General features: G+C 39.9%; 1 protein-coding gene and 1 long non-coding RNA gene across 2 annotated transcripts; both read left to right on the top strand.

Annotated features, from left to right (window-relative positions):
- Window positions 1–1,851: 1,851 nt before the first annotated feature.
- On the top strand, window positions 1,852–26,661 carry NOC3L (NOC3 like DNA replication regulator). Its single transcript, XM_028511465.2, has 21 exons — window positions 1,852–2,328; window positions 3,329–3,536; window positions 5,741–5,873; window positions 6,632–6,789; window positions 7,384–7,437; window positions 8,388–8,518; window positions 10,655–10,816; window positions 11,198–11,291; window positions 13,953–14,128; window positions 14,515–14,643; window positions 17,345–17,476; window positions 18,888–18,968; window positions 19,666–19,766; window positions 20,748–20,820; window positions 20,967–21,030; window positions 21,115–21,186; window positions 21,534–21,715; window positions 22,442–22,570; window positions 23,218–23,315; window positions 25,271–25,355; window positions 25,882–26,661. Exons 1-21 carry the CDS (start codon window positions 2,320–2,322, stop codon window positions 26,008–26,010), a joined length of 2,400 nt encoding a protein of 799 aa, XP_028367266.1. The 5' UTR covers window positions 1,852–2,319; the 3' UTR covers window positions 26,011–26,661.
- On the top strand, window positions 10,091–10,649 carry LOC118500872. The gene is made up of 2 exons (XR_004903452.1): window positions 10,091–10,165; window positions 10,397–10,649. It is a non-coding gene; the product is annotated as an uncharacterized LOC118500872 (long non-coding RNA).

The raw sequence follows: 26,661 nt of genomic DNA, 5'->3' as shown, positions 1-26,661 counted from the left end.
CTTGAGGGAGAGATAGGAACTGGGGTATCTCTGCAATAGGTGGATGGATGAGACCATGCTGGAAGAGCAAGTAGAACAAGAAGAAAAGTAGCAAAGTGGGCCAGGACTAGAACCCTGGGAGCCAAACATTGAAGAGGCCCGAGGAAGAAGGAATAGAGGGAGGAGGACAGGGGGAAGAGGCTGTTAGGGGAGCCACAGGAGTCAAATTCTAACGTGAGAAAGGAGAAATGGAGCAGAAAAATCTAGCGAGGTTAAAAAAGAAGGAAAAAGAAATGATGTAATTCAGTGCACACTTGAAAAAGAAAAAATCACAACCTGGAGGTTCTTGATGACCTTAGTGAGAGCAGTTTCAGTGGGATGTTATGAGCCGAGCCAGATGGGTTACCAGATCTCTCATAAGAAAAGAGCTCACAGGAATCTCTGGGTACAATCCTTGTGAAGCTAGTTCAGGGTCACCCAGTGACCACTTTCAGTCCAAGTGTCCACAAGTGCCCTGGAGAATCCAAGAGGATCTAGAGTCCAAACTGAGCTCAGGAGTGGATTGAGTGAACAGGAAATGACACAAGGCTGAAAAACCAAGATTAAGGTAGTAAACTTCCATTTTTAAGTTTTAGTTCAAATAATAGATTGCTCAAGCTCAAGATGGAAGAGATTTAGCTTAGCAACAATTGCCTAAAAATGATCCAACGATTTTAGTTGATTATAAACTTAAAATGAGCCAAGACTATGACTTAATTCCCCAAAAAGCTACAACAGGCTTGGACTGTGATAACAGAAAAGAGGAAGTGGAGACACCAGTAAATACTAGTTGTTTTTTTTTTTTTTTTTTTTTAAGGCAGCAGAGAAAGGGGAAAAGGAAACAACAATCAAAAGGAGATAAGGTTAAATTAGAAAAAAAAATTAAGGATGGAAGAGATTTGAATATGTTTATAAGCCAAGGGGAAGGATCCATTAGGGAGGGAAAGAACACAGGCAAGAAGGGAATTGGTGGTGATACAGGAGTCTGATGAAGCTGGAAGTTGGTTTTGAACTGAAATGCTGGTGCCTCTCTCTTGGAGAGACTTGAGGGAAGTCTGAAAAAAAGTTGGGAGTAACCACAAATAATTCGTTTTGGGGGAAGGAAATCAGACACTTGGGAAGACCATAGGCAAACATTTTCGATTTGCTTGATGAAGTAATACCCCATGGGGACAGGCTCTGCTGTCAGTGAGTGTGCGTGAAGAGAGAGAGCAATGGGGAACTTGGGGTAGTTGGAAGGGATGGAAAGAATTCCAGAGAGAATGGGATTCTTGGTTTTTGAAGTGAGATCCAAAAACTGGGAGGCTTCTTCTCAGTCCCTTTAAAACCAACGCCCACAGGAAGCTCAGAATCTTTTGAGCCTGCTGGCTTTTCCCAGTTGGCTCAGGACTGGCAGGCCAGAATGTGGCAGCAATGTGCTCAAGAACCATAGGCTTTTTTTTTCTTTTTCTTTTAAATAACCTTAAGTGGAATGCTTAAATTTATTCATCAAAAAAGTCTTTTAGAGTCATTTAAAAAAACATGTTTTTATTCTTGCAATGCATTAATCTACCTGTTAAAATTTTGGCAGAATTACTAAACAGGTAGTATTAAATTTATGCAAAGGTAATGTTGCGAAATACTGAAATGCAGGTGAGTCTGATATAACTCTTTATCAAGCAATGGTTACTAAGTCAAAAAGTGTTTGAAAATAAAATAAATATCAACCATCACAAACTTTCGGGTACCCGAAGGTCCTGAGAAATTCGGAATTTCCGAAGGAAGCTGTTCGAGGGTCAGGGGAGGGCCGGGCTTTACACAAAAGTAATAAGCTTTTCTTGGCCCTCAGGACTTAACGGGAGGGAACAGACACAAAAATCAGTATCTGTAACAGAGCTATGAGATAAGCTACGTGAGAAGTACAAAACGCACTGAGGTGACTGAAAAACATCGAGTGTGTTTGTCCTGAGGTGTGGAGCCCGATTTCCCAAACGCTTTCAAGGAAATCCGGAAAGAGTCAAGGGCGCTGAGACCTTGTAAAACATCCGCCCCGAGCCACCCGCCCTCGGCTCACGCAGTTCTGGGCTCGGTGTGCCCAGGAGCGCGCACCAGGGCGACTGTCACCACGAGAGGGCGCGCCCCCGAGACTGTCTACGGAAGTCCCGCCTCCATTTCCGGCGGGATTTCCGAATGGGGAGGGCCTAGCGGCAGCTTCCGTTCTACAGTGTTACCACTTCAGCACGTGTGTCTTTCCATTGGGATTCCTGGATTATTCCTACCCCTGGTGAATTCGTCGCGCCGGAGCGTCCTTCAGATTTAAGGATGAAGGCGGTAAGGGTCTTCAGAAGCCCAGCCCCTGCAATTTAGGACCGCTTTGGCTGAGAGTCACTTCCCGGCTTTTCACCCTTGTTTAGGGGGCGGTGGCCTAGACTCGGGGCTCCCTCTTGGTTCTATGCGCTGTCCGCTTCCTAGCTTTTTCACCTGATTCTTCCTTCATTGCTCACTGTGCTCGCGCTCGTCTTCTGGAGCCACGATGAGACGAGCATCGAGACTTGCATCGCTAGGATGTCAAACATTGAAGGGTTGTTCACGATTGTCTTTCGAACCCCTATTTTACGGATGAGAAGCAGGGTCTTGTTCTCAGTGAATATATAGTGTGAGTCATGGGATTCGAAACGAGTCCTTTTCCTTCCCCAAAAGGGTAAGAAGATAGAAAAGCAAGTGATTTGCGCTGGTTCTCTCAGAAAATTAGAGCTAGCCCTAGGATTTGGATTTCTGAATAAGGGGTCACCAGCAAGAGAGTTGGAATCCGAAGACCCGAATTCAGTGTTGCCTTCCTTAGTTTAAGGGTCTTTGACAAGTCATCTGTAAAGCTTAACTTTATCAGTAATGTGAGGATGACAGCAATCATTGCTTAACTAAGCTATTGGAGGTAATATGTTGGAGAACTTTGTAAATGGCAAAGCAATATATCAATGTCAGCTGTTAAAGACAGCCAGCAGTTTGCTCTGAGTATGCTAAACTAGTTAAGATAGCCTTGAATAACCACTTACCACTGGTGGTAGATCAGTGGTTCTTAACTTTTTTAGGGGTCTTGGATCCTCTCTAGTAGCTGTGGCTTTTGGTCATGAATAAAACCCCTGGTTGAATAACTACTGCTGTAGTGCCATTCTGTAGGATTAATGCCGTAGTTTGGTTTTAGCTCTTATATGCAAGATCCTTGACTGTGAGGTATTAGAATTGTGGAATTAGTCTAGTGAAATTTATAATCAGTTCTCTTTAATCTGATTTTAAAAAGAAAATAATATAAATTTATGTTGTTGTTTTCCAGAGAAGAAATAAAAAACAAGTCCCAAGCTTTAGGAAGTTGATTAAGACAAGTAAAGTCAAACTTGAAAACAAGCTAAAAAATAAGCAATTTAAACAACAAAGTAATATCAAGAAGTACCGAAAAGAACAGAGGAAACTAAGGCAAGCGGTCAAAGATGCTGTGTCTAAGAGACCCGTTCCCCTGGAGGACCCTAAGAAAAAACGACCAGGTAATTGTGAAAACATTCATGTGCTCTAATTTCCATCGATTTGTTTTAAAATGTTCTTAATGAAATAATTGCATTCTCTAGTCACTATTCTTGCTCACAGATCTTTGTAAGAGTTGGTAAGGATAGTAGACTTTTATACTTTATCAGTCAGTAGAAGAAAACATTTCACTATAGTATTCACTGTGAGAAAAAGCTGGCCTCAGCTTTTAGTATGTTTAGAAAGCAGATCTGAAGATACAATACTTGGGATAACAAACTCAGAATTGCGCTGTAAATAAATGTCAGGCAGCGTGCCATGTCACTTTCCCGTTCGCTGGCAGTTAGCTAGGGTAAGAACTTTGCTTTTCTCTGGCGTGTTCTTCACAGTGTTGCCAAAATTCATGTAGTAATCTAAACATCGGCTTTTCTTTTTATTTGGAAACTTGGAGTAAAATATAGCTGTAATTGTCAGAGTTATTCTGTAAAACTATCCAAGAACTTCCAAGTATTCAAAACAGGTAGGGAATAAGACCGTTTTGAGTCAGGCCAGTTCGACAATGTTACTGATACTTTCAGGGTGGTTGTGTTTAACTGTATCTGACCTATTCAGTCTTCCAATGTGCATCTCATTTTCTTAATCCTGACCTATTTAGTTTGATCTCTTGGCAACATATTCTTGTGATATATTAAAGGTCATGGGCCTGGAAGTCTGGAAATTTGGGCTTTTCTCTTAATTTTGATATTTAATAACAAAGTGGCTTTAGTGGGTTACTTACTCTCCAGATATTTAATCTGTGAAGAAATGCGATGGTTGAGTTAAATAAAGGTCTCTTCCATCTAAATTTCAGTAGAATTTAAAAAGCATGATGTATTAATAATTATATATTAAAATAAGCAAATGATTTCTTCATTCTTACAGGTTGGAGTCTATCAGGCAATTGGATATGAGAGTATAAGTTTCAAAAATAAACAAAATAGAAACAGAGGCATAGATACAAAGAACAGACTGATAGCTGTCAGAGGGAAGGGGGCTTGAGGAGCTAGGTAAAATGGTGAGGGATTAAGTGAAAAGAAAAAAAATATATATGTGTGTGTCACATAGACACAGATAACAGTATGGCGATAGCCAGAGGTCAGGGGGAGATGGGAGAAGGCAAAGGAGACAGAAATTGTGGCAGAAGGAGATTTTACATTGGGTGATAGGTACATGATACAGTGTACAGATGATGTTGGTTGAGTTACACACTTAAAACCTGTGTGGTTTTGTTAACCAAAGTTACCCCAATAAAATTAAATTAACAAAAAGCATACGTTTCAAGTGAAAAACCTGGGTTAGAGAGAATAGTGTGGAAAATTATCAACATATAGATTATAGTTAAAGCCTTACACTTGGGTAAAATCACTGTGGATACTGTGTAGTACGAGAATAACAGAACCTAGAATAGAATTTTAAGGAACCCTAGCACTTAAGAAATGGGTAGAGGAAGAAAAATCTATAATGGGGTTTGAGGAGGAGCCAGAGAATTGAAAGAAAATGAGAATTATACAGTGTCTTAGAAATGAAAGAAGAGTATTTCAAGAAAGAAGGAAGCTCTTTATGTTCTAACGTTAAATAGTCTACAAAATAAACTAATTTAAAGAAAGACAAGGTGTGTACCGAAGCTTTTACGTACTTCAAATCATAGGCTGTCACCACATGTCTGATAGGAACACACTGGTAAATAGAAAAAGAAAAGTGGTTAAAAGGCCTGTATAGTTGGTCAGAGAAGTGAGTGGCAGTAACTGAATAAGAGCTGGAAGGACAACGGGTTATGGTCTGAGAGTGGGGTGGGCGCCCAGGTTTGGGATGTGGCCTTGGGAGGGAGTAGCTGAAGTGGAATGGAGGTGAAGGCTATTGGCAATCAGACAGAACTGAGGGGCCAAGTCATGGGTTCTCAAATACACTGAAAGACATTGTAGAAAGTATGGAGACATTTATTTTTTGATTGTTGCAGTGACCTGGGTGTGATCCTGGCATTTAGGTTTCAGGGGTCAGAGATGCTAGCACTTTGGCTAGCTCAGGACGCCCCAATATAACAAAGAATTGTCCCACCCAACTTGTGAGTTGTGCTCCCATTTAGAAACAGTGGGCTAAGGTACCAGAAAAAATATGTTTTTCCTATATGCAGAGTTCTCTGTCTCTTATTACTTGTTTTTGATTTTTTTTTTTTTTTTTGATGGAACAGGTAAAAGGATTGAGAGGGAAGAGGAGGAAGAAGAGGAAGCCCTTCCTTTAGATATGTTGGATGAAGATGACTTACAGTTAATGAGGGATTTAGGACAAAGAGCATCTTTTCTAACGAGAGATCTTTCTTCTAGGTAATACTTCATTTAGATTGTAATCATGCATATCTTTTTAGTGTAAAAAACTTGGTTCTGAATTTTACTTAGGTGATCAGTGCAAAACTTGAGCTCTGAACACAGTGTTGACAAAGAGCAAACCCTATTTGTTATTCAGTTTATTTCCTAAATAAAGGAAGTTCATGAATAAAACAAGCTGAATTTATTTAGCGTACATCTTTATTTCGTTTGAGTCTGAATAGTGAAGTAGAGTGAATGGGGAAGAATGCTGTTCTTTGTTTGAGGAATTGGCAGAACAGTCCCAAGTTCTTCATGGCTATGATCTCAGTCCTCGCTACCCTGTTAGGTAGGTATTATTCCCATTTACAGAGAGGAGGCTGGTGCTTCCTTGCAATCATAAGTAGTAGAAATTTAAACTTAGATCTTTTTAACTCCTAAGTGCATGCTGTGCTCTGAAGGTTTTTTGGGATCGCAGGATAGCATTACGTCCCCTTTGGCTCTGGTGTATTCTTCGAAGAGAATCTGCTGCACCTTTCACCTTTATTTTGCAGCTGAAGGGAAGACTAGACATAGCCATACTCTGAGTCCTTGTGGTGGACGACACAATTAATTTACTCATTTACTAGATATTTGAGTTCTGCTGTGTGCCTGGTTTAGGTGCTAATGTCTATATACCTGTTGAAGTTTTGGCTAGTAGTTTATTTTTCTGTGTTTTAAAAATGATAAGTCCCTGCATTCCTTTTTAGTATGTTAAAGCTGAAAATTTTTTTTTGCAGTGAGCCTGTTCACATCAAAAAACGAAAACATGAGCACGTTATAGATAAATATGAAAAAATGCCAAGATCTCTGCAGACTGTGCCAGAGAAGGAATTGATTCACTTGCTTCCTATCAAAGATAAAAGTGGCATAATTCCACAGACCAGGGAAAAGCCAGGTGAGTCCCCTCGGCCTGTGTGTTAGTTACAGTTTAAGTGCCTTAGTAATACCACATATTTCTTTCATTAAAAATTTAATTTTACTTTGACTTTTACCCATGTCTACAAAATAGAGGCAGCTACAGATAGTCATATAGCAAGCTTGATGATTTTGGCCAGAAACACAGTCGACTGTCTTAGGTGTTTGTTGTGCTGTGAGTACAGCTGAAGCTATAGGGCCAAGGTGATTATTTTCTTTTCAGAGTATTTCATCAAATTTTACTGCTTCTAAAATTAGAGCATGTTAGTCATTCTTTATTAGCCTTTTTTTCTTATATGTCTCTTTTTTCTTATGAAATAACAGAAAATTCCAGAAATCTAAGATGTGAAGTTATGTGGTTTGTCACAAAAAACACCCATAGAGCTACCGTCTGGGCAAGAAACAAATACCGCTAGCATGCAGAAACATCCCTCATGTTCCCCTTAGTCACCTGCTGTTCCCTCCTCAAAGAAGTAACTGCTTTCCTGAGTTTTATGTTAATCACTTCTGTGCTTTTCTATGTAGTTTCACCACTTAAGGATATTATCATGTTTTTAATGTACGTATTTTCCAGTTACTGACACTAACCAAGATGAAGAGGATCAAAAAGAGATGGAACCCGAGGAAGGTAATAGGGTACATCTTTATAGTTACTAAATTGTTAATTGAGAATAACATTTTTTTTTTGCCTAATATAAGTGAGTTAATTTTAGATAAAATCTGGAATGTGCATTTTGGAGTACTGGAGTCAAGGTGATTTTGAACATTTTCCGACATTTTGAAAGTTTCACCTTGTGGAATTTGATTGTTGTTTTTATTATGGAAAAATTTATGCAATTAAAATTTGTAATGTGTAGACATGCATGAAGAGTCTTGTTAATTGCACTGTTTTGAGTTCTTTTTAATTGTAAGTAAGGACCTACAGATAACTATTAACTGTTTAGCTTTAAATTACAAAACCGATTGTGTGGTGTGCGATGATTTTGGTTCTTTAGAACAGTTATACTTTGTATATATCTGTTTTAAATCATTAAATGTGAGTTTCTAATAGCTAGCATAGTTCTAATCAAAGTTAAATTAAAAGAACATATTTATTGTTTGAAACTGTATTGGTTTGGAATTCGTGACAGAACAAAATGATTAAATTTTACTTCTGCTTTGCAAACTCACTAATAGTGTAAGTGAGATTCCAGGTGAGCTATTTTACCTGTGTTCAGTCATCCTTCATCGGCTTCTTGCAGATTGTCCCGTGTGTTTTTTCAATCTAGTTCCCTATGAATTTCTTTTTTAAAAAATTATCATTCTATTACAGTTGTCCCAGTTTTTCCCCTTTTGCCTTCCTCTGCCCATCACACCCCGCTGAATTTCTTAATGTGAATGTATTTGATGTAGTTCAAAGGACTGTATAGAGCTGAAAACAAAGAATATAGTGTACTTTTTAAAAGCACAAAATCAAACTGCCCTTCCCCTAATGGTAGTACCTGCCTCATATGATTGTTGAGAGGATGATATGAAATAAGGTTCTTGGATACTTGTAAGTAAAGGAATGGTTAAGAAGGAAGATCTAATCTGTTTCAGAGATTATTGAAGATCCTGTTCCAGAACTGACTATAGAAGAACATTTAATTGAGAGAAAGAAGAAACTACAGGAAAAGAAACTGCATATTGCTGCCTTGGCATCTGCCATATTATCAGATCCAGAAAATAATGTAAGTAGTAGTGATTTCTTTAGGTTCCTCATATTAGATGTGGTCTAAATGTGTAATATTTTAAGATTCTCCTGTTACCCATAAGTATACACAAAAAGGAAAAGCATTAGCAAAACATAGTAACTGAGTTAAAATAAGGGAATAGACAGAACCTTAGCCTAATTCTGTGTTTGAGCTTAATTTCTTCTGTAACCTTAGAGAAGTCCTGTAAATGCTCTGAGTCTCTGAGTCTCTAAATGCAGGTATTGGACCTAATGTTTGGAACTCATTGTGCTGGGAAAGAGGAACTTCCTTGCAAATTTGCTTGACTGTAGAGTTTTTAGTTAGGAACATGCACATAAAAGACATTTTAGGAATACTTGTAAATGTAAAATATTTTAAGTGCAATAAATCCAAAGGTTATAATGAATGATCACTAGGCCATGGGTGTACTAGGGAAGGTGATGGTAGTTACAGCAAGTCAACTCAGGAAACCCAGGGTCTAGTCTCGGCTCTGCTAAGTACTGTCTGTTAGACTTTGGGCGAGTTTTGTACCCAAGACTCATTTTCTTTCTTTGTTTTTTCAAAGATATAAATAAATAAATAAATAAATTAATTAATTAATTTTTAGGGAGGGAGAAAGAGAGGGAGAGGAACCTTGACTGGATGTCCTCAGTACACACCCTGACCAGGGACCGAACCTGCAACCCAGGTGTGCTGCCCAACCCAGGAATCACTTGACAACCTTCTGGTTTGTGGGATGATGCTCTACTAACTGAGCCACACCAACCAGGGCAAGACTCATTTCCTTCATCTCTAAAATGAGAATGGAACCTGTATTAAAACTTGTTGTGAGGATTAAATGATACATATACATGAAGTTATATAAAGTGATACTATTATTTTTGCTATATTGGTGTCCCCAGCATTCCACTATGACAAATATTTGTTTATTGAACAATAAAGTAGATTATTTACATCTATAGAAAAAATTTCACATGGGTATGTTTCAGACTAGTATTTGTCCTTTTCTAACAAAGTGGGAAGATCTGGAGCAGAATCAGGGAGGGGAATTTAGAATATTTCTCGTCTGTATTATCTCATTTAGTCATTGTGAAACCATAGAGATAGAAGCTATTAATCTCATATCATAGCAGAAAAACAGAGCCTTTAAAAACTCAAGTGATTTGTTTCAGATTTTAATTAGCCACTGGGTTGGAACCCAGCTCTTCTAACTCTGGAGCCTCATGCTCATTTCATAAAAGCGAGGGGGGGGCGAGTAGGCAGTGACATGCTCGTCCTGCTCCCTGCTGTGGCGAGCACCACTCATCAGCCAGGGTGTTTCTGCCCAAGGTGACGCTCCAGCAGGCAGTGGGAGCTCATCAACGCAAACACATCAGTTGAAACCAGTTTTTTACTTTTGCATAACATCATCTTGTGCAAATGATTGTTATATGAGTAACTTTGAAGCTTATGTTAACATGGACACATTATATTAATTTCTGGCTAACTTGCCAGGAATTATTGAATATAGTTTGAATTATTTCAATATTTTATTGAATTGAATTATTTCAATTATTTCAATAGTTTGAAATAACAAACTATTTCAAAAATTGTTTTTAGGGAAATAGGACACATGTCCCTCTAAGAAAAACCAATTAAAAATAGGTAGGCAGCCCTGGCTGGTGTAGCTCAGTGGATTAAGAGCAGGCCGGGAACCAAAGTGTTCCAGGTTCAATTCCCAGCCAGGGTACATTCCTGGGTTGCAGGCCAGAACCCCCAGCAACTGCACATTGATGTCTCTGTCTCTCTCTCTCTCTCTCTCTGTCTTTCTCTCTCCCCCTCTTCCTCTCTCCCTTCCCTCTCTAAAAATAAATAAATAAAATCTTAAAAAAATAGGCAAATTAACAAACTTAAACTATTATTTAAGTTCTTACTTTTCAACTACTTACTTAACAAAAACATGATTAATTTGTAACTTCAGTGATTTGTCTGTAGGTCACGGGAGCAGTCTGGAGTTGTGTGTGGCTGGACCAGACTCTCTGAGTTGTCGTGTGAACTCTGCACACTGCACCAAGCCCCGATGTGGCACCGTTGCCCTTGCTCATAATTATTTTGCCATTATTTCTCTAGCCTTACATGTTATTTCTGTGACAGGTGAAAAAATTGAAGGAATTGCGTTCAATGCTGATGGAACAGGACCCTGATGTGGCCGTTACTGTTCGAAAGCTGGTGATAGTTTCTCTGATGGAGTTATTTAAAGACATCACTCCTTCATATAAAATCCGCCCCCTAACAGAAGCAGAAAAGTCAACCAAGGTATGTTAAATACAATTACTGTATGAAATAAGCTGAAAATTTTGGAGAGTGAGAGGTGAGAGAAAGAAGATTTTGTTTCTTCTTGGATTTTTTAAATTGACTTCTTAGGGAAAGAGGGAACCAGTGATTTGTTGTTCCATTTATTTATGCCTGTCCTGGCTGCTTCTTATATGTGTCCTGACTGTGGGTTGTGCTCAAAACCCTGGTGGGTGGGACGGCCCTCCAACCAACTGAGCTACCCAGCCAGGGTGGGTTTTTTATTTTTATTTTTTGGTGGGTTTTACATGACTGGGTATATTAGTAGGCCCTCAACATTTTGTCCTAATTTTCAGATTTCAGTATTTTGATGTTAAAAAGTACTTGATCTTTCGGTCTTTTCAGATACGCAAAGAAACCCAAAAGTTAAGAGAATTTGAAGAAGGCCTCGTTAGCCAATATAAATTTTACTTGGAAAATTTGGAGCAAATGATTAAAGGTATATTAAACGTCTTTAAGCATGTGACACATTTAGCCTTGGCTGGGAGGGCGGGTTCTGTATTCTGTGCCATGTGCCGCTGTCAGTGTCAGTGTCGTGTGTGGTCCCGAGCAGAGTCTCGTGTCAGACTCTTTGGGTTCAGCTCTTGGCTCATCACTTAACACCTGTGTGATGGGCAAATCGTCGAATCTCTCTGGGCTTTGGTTTTTCTAATTGTAAAGTGGGAAAAATGGTAGTACTTAACCTCATGGAATTGTTGTGTGAAAGTAAATGGACTTATAAAACACAATTATGCCTTGCTTGTGTTAAGGACTATATTTATCAGTTATTAGTATTAGTATTATTACAGTTCTTTACCTGGTAAGTAGTTGTATATGGCTTAAATTCATGAATAGTTGGAATTTATTCTGCTGGGTTTTTTAAATTTTTATTTTGGAGAGCAAGTAAGTAGTCAGGAAAAAGATAACTTGTAATGAATCCTTTGAAAACTCTTATGAGTCAATTATTCAGGATGATAAACTCTTCTGTCGAACCCTTGTTCTCAGAGCAGGCAGGGCATAGGGAAAATTGGGGCAGGACGGGGGGAAGGGGTTCAGTTGCCTAGGCCAGGTGCTTTCACTGACCAGGCTGGGCTCCTTTACTCAGTGCTGGGCCTGAGGATCACCCAGTTGGTATCTCAGCTGGAACAGGACTACCGAATGCTGTTGGCCCAAAAAGGACATGAAGGTGGGTGGGATGGATATTGTTTGTAAGCTCTGACATCCCACCTGGAACATGCTTTCTAACATTTTACTTTCCCAGTGATACAGCTTGGAAGCATTGTGTAGACCAGCACTATCAAGTAGAACATGATAACATGAGACACAAAAGTCATTAAGAACAATGTAGCCACACTTTAAAAAAAGGTTAAAAGCAGTATCATTATTTTGTGTGTGTGTGTGTGTGTGTGTTTCTGCCTGGTTCCGAACCAAGTATCATTAGTTTTAACAGTAGATTACGTATGTCTAAATTACCATTTTAACATGTAATCAATTTTAAAAATTAGATGTTTTATATTTTTTTGGCACTGAGTTCAAAATCTGGTGTGCATTTTACACTCCAGCACATCTCGGGCGGGAGTAGCCATATTTCAAGTGCTCAGGTGCCCTGTGCGCCTGGTGGCCTCTGCACTGGACTCTGCAGGTGCAGGCCATTCTGAGTGGATTGAACCATATGAACTTGTTTTTAAGCTTAAAAAAATTATGGTAAAGTATATATAATATAACATTTATACCATTTTAACTATTTTTAAGAGTATAAGCCTGTGGCATTAAGTCAAGTCACCAGCATCCACCTCCAGAACTTTTTATCTGCCCCAACTGAAATTTTGTGACCATTAAACATTAACCCCCCACTCCCTCCTCTCCCAGCCCTTGGCAACCAGTCTACTTTCTGTCTGTACGAGTGTGACTCCCCAGGAACCTCATATTAATGGAATCACACAATATTTGTCCTTTTGTGACTTGCTTGTTTCACTTAGCAGGAGGTTATCAAGCGTATGTTCTTGTAGCAGGTGTCAGAATTGTCTTCCTTAAGGTCAAATAATAGTCCATTGTATATAATCACATTTTGTTTATCCATGTATCTCTCCATTATGAAGTCTTGTCAGGTTCAAGTAAATAGAACATATGGTTCTTCCTTATGGTGAACACAGTCTGTTGGGGGGAAAGCTGTATATATGAGAAGCAAGTTTAAAATGAAGTTACCATTGTCCATGTCACCTGTATCATCTCTGGCTGTATATGATAGAGAGGGAATGTTGAACCTGCTGTAGACAGACCAGCATGTTTCCATATTCTCATATTCAAGATGCTGTGTTACCGTAGCAATATATGTATGCAGAAATTTCTAGAAAATGGGTACTGTGCATCATCAGTTATTTCGAAGGGTAATTTGAATCTCTTTTGGACCTCCTGGGTAAAGAGACCACTGTGAATTTCAGCAAGAATTCAGGAGAAGTGATGTTTTAGATTCTTTGGATTTGTAATTAATCAGTTAATTAATTAGAGAAATACTGCTTTGTTGTTCCACTTACAACATTTAGTGGTTGCTTCTTGTATGTGCCCTGACCGGGAATTGAACCCACAATTTTGATATATCAGGATAACACTCTAACCAATGGAACTAGCTGGCTAGGGCCAGATTCTTGGGATTTTTAGAGTGTGAAAGAGGCTGGGATTCAGAGAGTTTGGAACTTGTTCATATTAGTTCATAACCAGCGAATTAGTGGGGGACTAGGATTTGAACCCAGGCTTCTTCAATTCTCGTCTATTGTTTTGAGAAAAGCCTTGGAGAGCCCAGTGCGAGGGCTCCTTTAAGGTATCTAGCTCCTGGTTCCCTTTCTTTTTAAGCCCCTGGGGACCCTTTTCATCTAATGATATGTCTTAAAGACACAGAAAGCTGATATTCTGATAAATGTGGTTACAGTCAGAGGACGGGTGAGTGGAAACATTGTAATGATAACCTTGTATTTGTGTAAGTGTGTAGATACAGTTCATATTTAAGAATTTGCAAGGCTTGTTGGGTTTTCATATGACCACATATTACCATAAAAGAGAGAATTAGTTGAAGCTTTGACCAATGAGGAAAGTAAGTAACTAACTACAGTTGTCTTTTGGTTAGACTGGAAGCAAAGGAAGCTGAAGAAAAGTCACGTAGTGTCCCTAAAGGCATACAAAGGCCTGGCAGAAGTGGCTGTGAAGAGCCTGTGTGAGCTGTTGGTGGCCCTGCCTCATTTCAACTTTCACAACAACATCATCGTCCTGATAGTCCCTCTCATGAATGACGTGTCCAAATCGGTGGGTTACTGACTGTTGCTGTTTGTGCTTAATAGAAAATTATAGAGCATGTGGTTTTTTTCTCTCAAAATTCTTTTGGAGCTCTTATTTATTACTAAAATACAGTCACTTTGCTAAATACTGCTTCTTTAAGAAAACCCTTTGAACTTAAGTTTGGGGCAGCGGTTCTGAACAGGAGGCGGTTCTGCCTTCCAGGGAGCATAGTCAGGACTGCGGGGTGGGGGCCTGGGAGCTGCCCTGTAGTGGGTGAAGGCCAGGCTTCCAAAGGTCCTGTGAGGCACAGGACTGCCCCCACAGTAACGCATTCTAAAGAAAGGAAGTCCAGTATTTGGTGTGAAGAGCTGAGGTTGAGAAACAGCGGTCTAGTGCAACGTTTTATTTTCCAGATATCTGAAATGTGCTGCGAGGCTGTCAAGAAACTTTTTAAACAAGATAAATTAGGCCAAGCATCCCTTGGAGTAATTAAAGTGATTTCCGGTTTTGTGAAGGGCAGAAATTACGACGTTAGGCCAGAGGTAAGCCTTTTGATTTTTACTTTACATTTTATTTGTTTTTAGGTCACAAAGTTAATTTTCAGTTGTCAGTTTATTCTTCACGGAAGCGTGCGAAGTACAGAGGGAAAGCGCTCAGTGCCGCCCGCGCAGCCTTCCGTTTACTCCTGTAGTTTCCATTGCTCACCCTGCAGTTTCCACTGCTCGGTTCCCGGTTCCCGGTTCCCGGTTCCCGGGGCTTACTTTGCCATCAGATCCCCTTCGTTAATGCCGGTAATTTTAGCGGAACTGCTAAAATTACAAATACTGCGCGTAAGAGAAAATATTTAGTGTCTTTATGCAGGATCGTAGAGTGATGAGATAATAAGGCTTGAACAGGGAGATTGTTCATAGGGAAACACTTCCACTTTAGTGATGTTAGAATGATAAACTGCATTCTTTAATTTGTTGTTTTTGGTCTGTATTTAGGTTGTACAATTGGGACTTTTTAAAGGTGTGCAATATGATAATTTAATATACATACACATTGGGAAATGATTACCACAGTCAAGTTAATGAACACATTCATTACCTCTCATAGTTACCTTTTCTTCGTGCTGAGAATATTTAAGATCTATTCTCTTAGCAAATTGTTAACTGTTATCACCATGCTGTACTTTAGATCTCCAGAACTTACATAATCTTTTAACTGAAAGTTGATAGCATTTGATCAACATTTTGCCATTTTCCTATTCCCGGCAACCACTGTTCTCTCTGGTTCTGTGTGTTCGACTTTTTAGATTCCACATAAAAGTGAGGCGATCATACAGTGTTTGTCTTTCTGTGTCTGGCTGACCTCACTTAGCATAATATCATCCATGTTGTCACTAGTGGTGGGAGTCTTATTTTTAATGGTGGAATAGTATTCCATTATACGTCTGTATCACATTTTCCTTATTAATTGATTTGTGGACACTGGCTAAACGTTTCTGTATCTCAGCTATTGTGAATAATGCTGCAGTGGACACAAGAATGCAGATAATTCTTTGAGATACTGATGTCATTTCCTTTGGGTATACACCCAGAAGTGGGACTGCTGGGTTATATGATAATTTTTGTTTAATTTTTTGAGGAGCATCTATACTGTTTTTCAGAGTGTCTGTACCAGCTTATACTCCGATTCCCTCTCTTCACACCTCCACGAACACCCATATTGTTTTTTTGATAACGGCCATTCTAACAGGTGTGAGGTCAGATTTGCGTTTCCCTGATGATTAGTGCTGTTGAGCGTATTTTCATATGTACTTGTATGCCTTTTTGGAAAAATGTCTGTTCAGATCCTTTGACCATTTTTAATTGCTTTTTTTTTTTCTGTTGAGTTCTGTGAGCTCCTTGCATATTTTGGGTAGCAACCCCTTGTCCGATGTGTTTTGCAGGTGTTTGTTGCCATTCTGTAGCCGGCTTTTCGTGTCTGTGTGGGCATTTTCGTTTCCTTTGGCCCACCTGTGTGCATGCACTTTTGTCACCTGTGCTTTCCGTGTCATAGCTGAGAAACACTTTGCCAAGACCAATGTCAAGGAGCTTTTCCCTGATTTTTTTCTAGTAGTTTTGTGGTTTCAGGCCTTACATCCAAGTTTTTAATCCATTTCCACTTAGTTTTTGTGAGCGGTTTAAGATAAGGGTCCAATTTGATTCTTCTGCAGGTGGAAATCATTTTTTTCCAACACCTTTTACTGGGGAGCGTATCTTGGCGCCCTTGTCAAAGGTTAGCTGGCTGTGGACCACATCCTTTAATTTGGAGTTAATTTTTGTCTGTGAGTAAGATTTAATGAGCACGCAGAATACATGATGCGTGAATTGATCTTTCCAACAGCTAGGATGACCTTAGGTTCACTATTTCACTGTTGGTTTTTCCCTGTTGCCGTTTGTGCTCTAAGCCCTAAAATCTGAAATACTCAGTTTTCTTTCAGATGTTCATGTTGGAATAATAGAAAGCTGTATTTCTAGAGTATTGTTTTTCAGGAATGCTTCTGTGACTTTAGGAGGTCAATGGAGTGGTTTCTTCCCCCAAAAATGTAGGGTTTTAAACCCCTTTTGTCTTTGTGTTTGGATGGTTGCCAATTTCCAAATCAGCTTCTGACTTTTTTGAATGGTTTAAGGCCACAGTTCTCGTGGGGGCCCTACCCCAGACTCACGGAACCAGGCATTTGTTGGCCCAGCTGTTAGCGTGTTAACAAACCTTCCAGGTGTTCCGATGTTTGCTGAAGTTAGAGATCCATTGACTTGAAGGAAGATAAGTTGTCTTCATGCAATTATTTTTGTGGGGTAGGGGGAGGTGAATATTAGAACCATTTTCTGTAAAACCGAAGCCACTGTGGTAAATTAAAACTGGTTTAGAAATACCTAATTTATATCTCCTCCTCCAGTGCCATTCAAACCTTTAACTGGCCAGTCTGCTCTTCGTAATCGTTATCTACCAAAGCCGAGTGGTGTGCACCTGCCTCCTGTTACCACTGGACTACAAAATCATGTTACATGTATTTAGCCAAATACTAGACACAAGTTACCACATAAGTCTAGCAAAAGGATAATAGGTCTTTGTGTAAAATGTGATTAAAGATGTTTTGAGAGGGGTTTTTTTTTGCATGAAGGAAGGAAATACATCTTTAAATGCTTGGTTTTCTCAATAAAGTTTCTAAGGGCAATATAAATATTAAGCTGTGTATTATGCTTTCTGCCATACTAGATGTTACAAACATTCTTGTGCTTACGAATCAAAGAAGTGGAAGTGAAAAAAGATACAGAGGACATTAATAAACCAAAAAAATTTATGACTTTCAAGGAAAAGAGAAAAAGTCTGTCAAGAATGCAGAGAAAGGTTTGGTTTATTTCCTTTTTTGTTTCGATTTTAGATTAAAATCATAGTATAGAAACAAGTAAAAATCGTCGTTAAATAGTAATTATAAATATTTAAAAGTTCAATATTTAGAGTTTAATTTTCCCACTTATTACAGAGAAATATTTTATTAAATCAGTTTAAACTGACAACTCATTGGCAAAGAGAGAATGGTAAAAAAGACATTGTCGCTATGCTGGCCTTCAAGGTCACCTTTGATTCATTGTGACACACAGATGTTTTCCTCAACAGAAAGACTATTCATGTGAAGTGCAACAAAGTGGGGTTGTGTTCATTGAATCAGGTTTTTTATTGGTTCATATTTGAAACCTTTTATTTATTTACTAGGAAACTCTGGGTACATTTTTAAAATATTTTGAGAAATGGAACTATTAATAGTCCTCACCTTCCAGAGTCATTGCGCATTTACATGAGATGACACAGGCAGAGCACCCAGCAGGGTGCGTGGCACTGGCCTTACAGAGCTTAGCTGCCACCACCACTCACGGTGTTACCACTTCTCAAAACATGTCTAAACAGTTTCTTAGTGTTATCCAATTGCTTATAAAAACAAAATAATTTCCAGGATACACATTTTTAAGTGTTGGTAATAATATTAAAAACATGACATAAATATCAAATTAAACTTAGTAACTGCAAACAAATGAAGGAAAATACTTATTTTCATTGTTGATAGCATACTGTCCTAATGCAAGCTGGGCAGTAGCTGTGATGGGGGAACAAAGACTGGATAAGAACTCAGCAGCTCATTAACAACCTCCCTCACCGGAGGGAAGGAGAGGACTTCTTAGTGCCCTGTGTCCTGGGCAGCTTAGCGACCAGTTTGCTGCTCTTAGAGCATAAAGAAGTGGAAAAAGAAGTGATATTTTGTCAAATTTCTATATACTATCTGGTTTTATGCATTGTATGTAAATGAATTTGGGAAGTTTTGGTGATGACTGGCTTCTGGTATAGATGATTTGACAATAAGAATTGACCCCAATATTTCTGGGCTCAGCCTGTTTTTTTTTTAACTTTAATTTAAATTATAGAAAACTACAGAAAGTAGTGTAGCACATCCCATGTCTCCACCTTTCTGAATGAGCAAATGTTAATAGACTGACTTCAGTTTTTTTCTTGAAAAGGAAGCAAGCAGTGGTGCTAGAGTTACAATCCCCTTTGGTCTCCCTGTTTCATTCTGGTGCCTTCCTCCAGGGGGCCGCCACCGCTCTCTGTGTAGGCTTCTTACCGTGTTTCTGCATTTGCTTATATTAGTACCCATAGGCAGCCTGGTATTGCTGTATGTGTTTCATCATATTTACATGTTATATCTCTCTAAGCTTGTTATTTTCACTCAGTGGTATATACTCTTTATTTTTCAATCTGTTTTCAGTGGAAGAAAGCAGAAGAGAAACTAGAGCGAGAGCTTCGGGAGGCAGAAGCTGCAGAAAGCACTGAGAAAAAACTTAAATTGGTAGGTGGTTTCACATTCTCCCGTGCCAGCAATAATAGCCGTTCATTGTGAATGAGTCAAAATTATACCTATATTTCTTGTCATATCAGCAAAAATACAATTTTTTTTGGTGTCCTGCAGAATAGTTTATGTGTATTGTAAAAAAGGAAAAAAGTTGAAAATTGCTGTTCTATGCTTTTTAAATGTTTGGTTAAATAATTCTAACTAGGGATTTATTATTTCAACTTATGGCTGTATAATTTTGCTCCCTCCCTTCCTTCCATTTACTTATTTTTAGGGAGAGGGAGAAAGGGAGGGAGAGAAACATGATGTGTGGTTGCCTCTTGCGTGCCCCCTGCTGGGGACCTGGTCTGCAACTCAGGCATATGCCTTGACTGGGAATCAAACAAGCGACCCTTTGGTTCACAGGATGGCACTTTGTCCACTGAGCCACACCAGCGAGGGCTAATTTTGGTTTATTTCATGAGGCTTAGATATGAGATGTACAAGAAATTATGTGATCAGTGCTGCTTTTATGAAATCACTGGATGGTGTATCTTCATTCTATTGAAGCTTCATTTTGTTAAAGCTCCTAAGATGGAATTTTTGGGAGGGATGGGAAGGGACAAAAAAAGATTGAGCTTAAGTGATAGTTAACACAATTCAGGAGAAAGGGTACTGGGTTATACTAAAGTCATGCTGTCTTTTCTTCGGCCAGCACACGGAGACTTTGAATATTGTGTTTGTAACCTACTTCAGAATATTGAAGAAGGCCCAGAGGTCACCTCTCCTGCCAGCAGTTCTGGAAGGTCTTGCCAAGTAAGGGCTGTCTGTGTAGGTTAAAACCTTTCAGATTCTTTCCAAATAAATAAGACCAATGTAACCATGAATTTAAAACAGGGTTTAGTAATGCTGACACAGTGTTCTCAGTTCTTTCTTTTTTTTTTTTTTTGGTCACCAGCCTTTTCTTGCTTTGCTTTATTTGTACTTGGCTAGTCCCTTTTGCTGCACTGGAAGTATTTCCATGCTCTTGGGTTCATATAATTGCCAGCTCAAAGGGTATGCATTTTAAATTTTGATAAATATTGCTAAATTGCTCCCCCAAAAGATTTTACCAATAGACTGGGAACATATGGCTTCTGAGGTTCTTTCCTGTCCTAAGTGTCAAAGGCTCTTACACTGATACTGAAGAGCTATCCCTTAACTTACTTCCGTGCCTAATATTTTACAGTGTACAAGAGTGCTGACATTTCGTAGCTCCCACAGTTCTTTCTCTTTGACTCTATTTTGGGTGGTCTCAGCCAGTCAAGTGACTCACCTAGGATCATAAAGGGAATTCACTGCAGAGCCTGAACTAGACACCAGGTCCAGCTTCTTTTCCGTTTTGTTTTCAAAGCTTTCGTAGTGTCCACATTCTTATAAATAGGAGAGTCTTTCCTCCGTTCTTCTCCCCGCCACCCGTTTTCCTTGAAGCTGGTGCCGCCTGCTCTCTCGTGGCTTTGAACAGTGCTGTGCACCTGGCGAGCTTGCCCCGGGGAACCTGTTTGCCGAGGCAGCTTCCTTCTCGGGGCAGCAGTGTTTTCCAAGCACTGTATGAGTCTGTTTAGTGCCTCACTTATTCCTACTGAGCATGGTGCTGGCCTGTGGATTGTCGCAAAGGCGAGTCTGAATAATTGAGAAGTAACCTAATCTCTACAGTTTCTCTCACAGCTAGGAATGAGGAATATTAAAAATATAATGCTAAAGTCAAGTTTAAATTTGGCTGTTTTAGATTACCTTTTAACTTTTATTTGATTTTAGGTTTGCTCACCTTATAAATGTGGAGTTTTTTGATGATTTGTTGGTAGTGCTACATAACCTCATCGAGTCTGGTGTAAGTAACTATTAATGAATTACTTTTTAAGATATAAATGGTACTGCTATTGTTTGTAAATATATAAATACAAATATGCATATACATACACACACACACACACACACACACACACACATATATATATATTTTTTTTTTTTTTAAAGAACCTAAGCTATCAAGAAAGTCTCCATTGTGTCCAGACTGCTTTCCATATTCTCTCTGGGCAAGGTAAGGGCTCCCCTTCATCGCGTTGTGTTTGCTTTCCCTTTGGAGGCTGCAGCGCATCTGACTGTGTTTGTTGTCATTTCAAAGGTGATGTTCTGAATATTGACCCAATGAAGTTCTATACACATCTTTACAAAACACTGTTCAAGTTACATGCAGGTATGTATGTGTAGGAGATGATGTGTCTTTAATATATATTTCTTTTAACACTATGTTGTGACCAGAATGATAGCCAGTAAAAAATGAGAAATAGGAACTGGTTATAAAGTGCTGGCCTGCCAGTTCCCCACGTCTGTGTTTACCCTCCTGTCAGTCGGGGAGAGCGAGAACTTTGGGAATTGGCTGGAGCTGCCGTACGACCCACCACATTTCTTGAGCGGTCTGGCCCTACCTCATGGGTTCGGGTGATGACTTGGGACAGTCACGGCAGTTGATCTTGAGTTTTTCCGGAATTAGGTGAGGTTGCAGCATGGGGGAAGTAACGAAGGGTGCATCTGCTGTTCTAGGTGCCACCAACGAAGGGGTTGAGATCGTGCTCCAGTGCCTTGATGTCATGCTAACTAAGCGCAGAAAGCAGGTTTCTCAGCAGCGAGCCCTCGCCTTCATCAAGCGCCTCTCTACCCTTGCTCTTCATGTCCTTCCAAATGCAAGCATCGGCATTTTAGCAACTAACAGAGTATTAATGCACGTAAGTAGTGATAGGAATGAGGAGAGCTACAACAGGGGTGTTTTGTTTGATGTGTGTTTTCTCCCCATTCACATTGTTATTTAATTACAAAAGTAATTCACAGTTGTAAGAAAATCAGGCACCAAAGGAAGTACATAAAATTATACAAGGACAGCATTCCACCCCATTGGCAATCTCTGGAGGTGACCATTTTTACCATTTGGTGGGTTTTCTTCCTGCTGACTTTTTAAAATTCATATATAAACACATACACAAGGCACATGCAAACAGCACAGCTTTTACTTGTTAAGGGAAAGGGGGTTGTGGAGATTATGATGTACGTAGTGTTCTACACTATATTTTAACACATGGTGATGAACACATTTTATAGGTTCCTTCTGTTACAAATAATGCTATAGTAAATATCCTTATGTGTACCTAATGTAATTATTTCTGTAGGAAAGATTCCTAAAAGTGGGATTGCTGGGTGAAAAGAATATTCTGTTTTCTCTTGCAAGATAAATGCTTCTCAGAGCAAACCAAGAAGGTCAAGTCATCTTTTGCAGTTTTTGTTCTCTCATGGTATAAGCTTAAGTTTACAAAATTAAAACTAGGTATGAAGTTTTTATGCTTATAGCTCTAATATAGCCATAAAAATTAAATGAAATTTCAGTATAAATACAAGTACAGAACCCAATAACCTTCTTTAAACTAATAATTAATCCTTTTTATGTGACATTTTTACAGACTTTTCCCAAAACTGATCTGTTGCTTGACAATGAATCTCAGGGCAGTGGGGTTTTCCTTCCCGAGCTGGACGAACCTGAGTACTGTAACGCTCAGAACACTGCCCTCTGGGAGCTGCACGCACTGCGGGTAAGAGCGCCCCTCCCTCTTGTTTGTGAGTGGTTTGTTCAGCTTTTCCCCCTGAGCAGTTGCTGCTGCCAGAGGACATAATGTACCTTGTTCTGGGACCGCCTCTCCTAGAATTCATGTTTTAATAGTCTGTGTTTCACTTTGCTTTTCCTACTCTTTAAGATGTCGAGGTACATTTTCTAGGGAAGCTGAGAGGGGTAAGATTGATTGAAATCTTTCCCTTCCCAGGCACATTTTTATTGTCTCCTACCCAAGGAGACTTTGGTAGGCCCGCAGGTTTCGGCAGGGTCTCCCCTGTGCCCCGATCCTACCGTGTGGACAGCGTTAGAGTGAGACACAGTAGAAATGTGTTTCAGGAAGCTTGCTGTCAGCTCGCTTTGTCACCTGAAGTAGAAGTGGCCTTTTGGTTTTTCTGTTCACGCTGCAAAGACTAAGCTGTGCCACTGGAGACTTGCTCATTGAACAGGTTTATGTGGTCATCCCGTGAGCAAAGACGGCCTTCTCCTGTAGTTGTGTGGTTTTTGTGAATTACATATACATCTATAGTTTTAAAAAATGTCAGCGTTTACTAAATAAAATCTTCATGGTAGCCAGTGTTCTATGAAATACTGACCTGTGCACACGTGGTTGTCCTGCTTCCCCCTCAGCGCCACTTCCACCCCGTCGTGCGGAGGTTCGCGGCTCACCTCGTCGCTGGGGCCCCCCTGGAAGGCTCTGAAGCGCTCAAACCAGAGTTGAGCCGAAGGTGGTGTTTACGTTGCTTTATTATAAAACTGGACATTTCAGCTGATAGGTCTTGACTGTGAGAAGTCTGTTTTAAAATGTAATAGGTTTTAAAATGTAACGTGCTAGTCGGTCATCTGCATCTGGTCTCACTTCATATTCCTGAATTGTTTAGAGGAGAAAGCATGCTGACTGTGATTTTAGTAGTTTGTTTTGGGAGAGCACAACATTTTTTTTTGTCATAAACATTTTTACACATGCAGATATGTAGAAAGAATAGTGAATCCTCACATGCCCATGACTCAGGTTCAACAATGAATAAGACAGTTCCATATGTGCTTATGTGAAGATCCATGAGTCTAACTACAGTGAAAATCCCTTTTTTTTCTCTTGGATGGTCCTGCAAGGGCCAGAAAGGAAGAAATGAGGAGAAGAAAGAAGTGTTTTGCAGCACTGCCATCCAGAGGGGCCTGACCTGCAGGAAGCATGGGTGCTGCCCCAGCATTCACCTTACACTCTTCCAGATGGGGAAAAGGGTCCTAAGGAAGTGTCTTTTCCCTCACCTTTTTTTAAAAAATTGAATTCATTAAAAAAGAATGTTTTATTTATTGATTTTAGAGAGAGAGGAAAGGGTGTGGCCTGGGGAGACATCAATTTGTTGTTCCACATATTCATTCATTCATTGGCTGATTCTTGTAGTGCCTTGACCGGGGATCGAATCCACAGCCTTGACATATTTGGGCGGTACGTAACCAACTGAACCGCCCAGCCAGGCCTCCCCACACTTTTTTATTCTGAAAAATTTTTAAAGCACAGAAAAATTGAAAAAAGAGTAATTACCTACCCCCCAAAATCAGTCAGAAAATACCTCAGTTATAAAGAAGAGAAAATGATCTAAAAGACACCCTTATAATAAAGCTACCACTCAAAATTAATATTTTGTTGTAGATTTTTCCCCTTTACAAATGCATTGTTTTTTTATATTCAGAGATCATTGGCAAATGACCTGTAGGTGAGCAGGCTGAATTTCTGACCTCTTGAGAGTTTGAACAGAAAATGAATTAGTTTTTATGTTTTTAATATTGGAAGAATTCACCTGAAAGTTCAATTTCTCTTGAAATACTGAGAGATTTGGCAAAATAGGTCTGCATTTTTTTACATGGCAGTAGTTAGCTGCTTACCCCTCGAAAGGAAGCATAAACTTTGTAGATTTCCATAAATCCTTTTCCTTCTGGGTAGGATAGAGATACCTTTTGGCCATAAAGTAATAAAATGGCCATTTACTTTTTTCTTCCCCCATTCTTCCGACCTTGTTTTTAAAAGGGGGAAAAAGGAGAGAACAGTTTTCTGTCATCTTTTTCACCAACCTTTCCTGGCAAGTTTACCCTGGTGATCTTGAACATTTGCCCCATTTATGCCAGCGGTGGCCCTTTCCAGAGGAAGAGGAGGAACCGCTTTACCCCAGAGGCTTGATGTGTCTTCCCCTGGGGAGTGGAGCTGGGGTGCGACCCCAGACACAGCCCTTGCAGGCCCCTGCCCATCATCAGTCGGTCTCCTTTGCAGATGTCAACCAACCCCGAAACATTCGGGATTCACTGACATGTGCTGTTTGAGATCCATGGAGGATGATCACTCCATGCTTCATTCCTCTGGCTCCCACGACCAAGTTAAACGCAGCTGCATATTGCTTACGTAACTGTGGTTGGTTGAGTTGGGATTTGATCACATGGGACTTGTGCTGTCCTCCTCAGCCTTCTCTGTTCAGGCCTGCGTTTCTGCATGTGCCCCAGACCTCTGTGAGGCGGAGTCGGTTGGATAATGTCAGTACACGGGATTTAGGGCTTATTTATGGATGTTGACTTGGCAGGATTATATCTTAATGTATGGGTTTAGAATAATGAGTCCTTCTCTGGGAACAATTACGTTTTGTCAGGTCACTGTCTTTTTGTGACTCTGGATTTCTGCCTGTGACGGTAGGTCCGCGGTGGAGCTCTTTGAGGCTTACAGCATGGCAGCAATGGCGTTCAATCCTCCTGTTGAAACTGCAGGCCCCCAAAAGAAGGTATGTCATACCTTTTCATTATTTTTAAGGTGAAATTAAAATTAAATTAATAACTTTTTAATAGCTGATTCCAATTTGCCTGATTGTTTCAGAGGCAGAATTTTTTTTTCATGTTCAGGAGTGATGGTAGGCTGGACCTCTGGGGCTGGAATTCTGTAGGTAGAGGCGGCTAGGAGACGGTGCCTTTCAGTGTGGGGGACGTCTGGGACCCGACCCAGCAACGTGCGTTTCACATGTCGGTTGGCTGTCAGTGTTGCCGCTTGGCTTTTGCTGATAGCATAAGAAATGTCAACTCACACTTTTTTTTTTTAACTTTTTTTAAAGACTGTATTTATTTTTAGAGAGGGAGGGAGGGAGAGAGAGAGAGAGAGAAACATCACTGTGCGGTTGCTGGGGGCTGTGGCCTGCAACCCAGGCATGTACCCTGGCTGGGAATCGAACCTGGGACACTTTGGTTCCCAGCCCGCGCTCAATCCACTGAGCCACACCAGCCAGGGCTCAACTCACACTTTTAATATTTTTTCAGGATAAAGTTTTGCAAGGGGATTCATTTTTGAATGAAGATTTAAATCAACTAACCAAAAGACTTGGCAGTGAAGTTGCTACTCATCTGCCTCTGGATTTCACCAAGTATTTGAAGCCGTCACTGCGGTAGTAGAAGAAGGAAGAGTCAGTGGACGTCCCCGTACGTTAGTGCATTTGTGAAGGTGCACATAACGCTAATGGTTCACTTAGGACCTTCTCTTTTTATACAAGGGAAATGTCCTGAGAAAATTAACAGAGGAGGAATTACCCTTTGCATGGCACAGGATTCTTCCCTAATTCTGAAAATGTCCTTTTGTTCAGAAAGGAGAACCAAAGGCCTTTTCCTCCCCTTATATTTGTAAACTTCTTTCTTAATGTGTTGCCTTTGTAAAATTTAATATATATATTAACTGATTTAGCCTCTGAAAAAAAAGAATGAGTGTTCATTATGGCTACCTTCAAAGAAAGTTTGTCTGTGATTCTAGTGTCTTCGAAGTTCTTCACATTTGCTGACATGCTCTGGGGGTGATGCGGGAACCGCAGGGCGGAGAAACCCGCCCCCAGTCTCACAGTTCTGTCTTAGGGACAGAGGGTACCCAGTGGGGGGCTTTTTTTTTCCTGTATAGGTAAAATGCCATATTCTTGTAATTATAAAGCAATATTTGATGTAACATCTGTTGCCATATTCTAAGAATGGCCTGTGAAGTAAGTATTTTAATGACCAGGTTATAAAAATTTCTCCTGTGAGTAGCTGAATAAAACAGCTGCTTTTTTCTGCTTC

This window comes from Phyllostomus discolor, chromosome 5 (assembly GCF_004126475.2).
Source record: "Phyllostomus discolor isolate MPI-MPIP mPhyDis1 chromosome 5, mPhyDis1.pri.v3, whole genome shotgun sequence".
Taxonomy (NCBI): Eukaryota; Metazoa; Chordata; class Mammalia; order Chiroptera; family Phyllostomidae; genus Phyllostomus; species Phyllostomus discolor.
The sequence above is the reverse complement of the archived record's forward strand: the minus strand, read 5'-3'. Positions and strand labels throughout refer to the sequence as shown.

Bases quoted from the DNA above. Each gene is read 5' to 3' on its own strand.
- NOC3L (XM_028511465.2), top strand. The intron at 5,874-6,631 runs GTAATACTTCAT...TTTTTTTTGCAG, and splicing joins ACGAGAGATCTTTCTTCTAG to TGAGCCTGTTCACATCAAAA. The intron at 21,716-22,441 runs GTAAGTAGTGAT...ACATTTTTACAG, and splicing joins CTAACAGAGTATTAATGCAC to ACTTTTCCCAAAACTGATCT.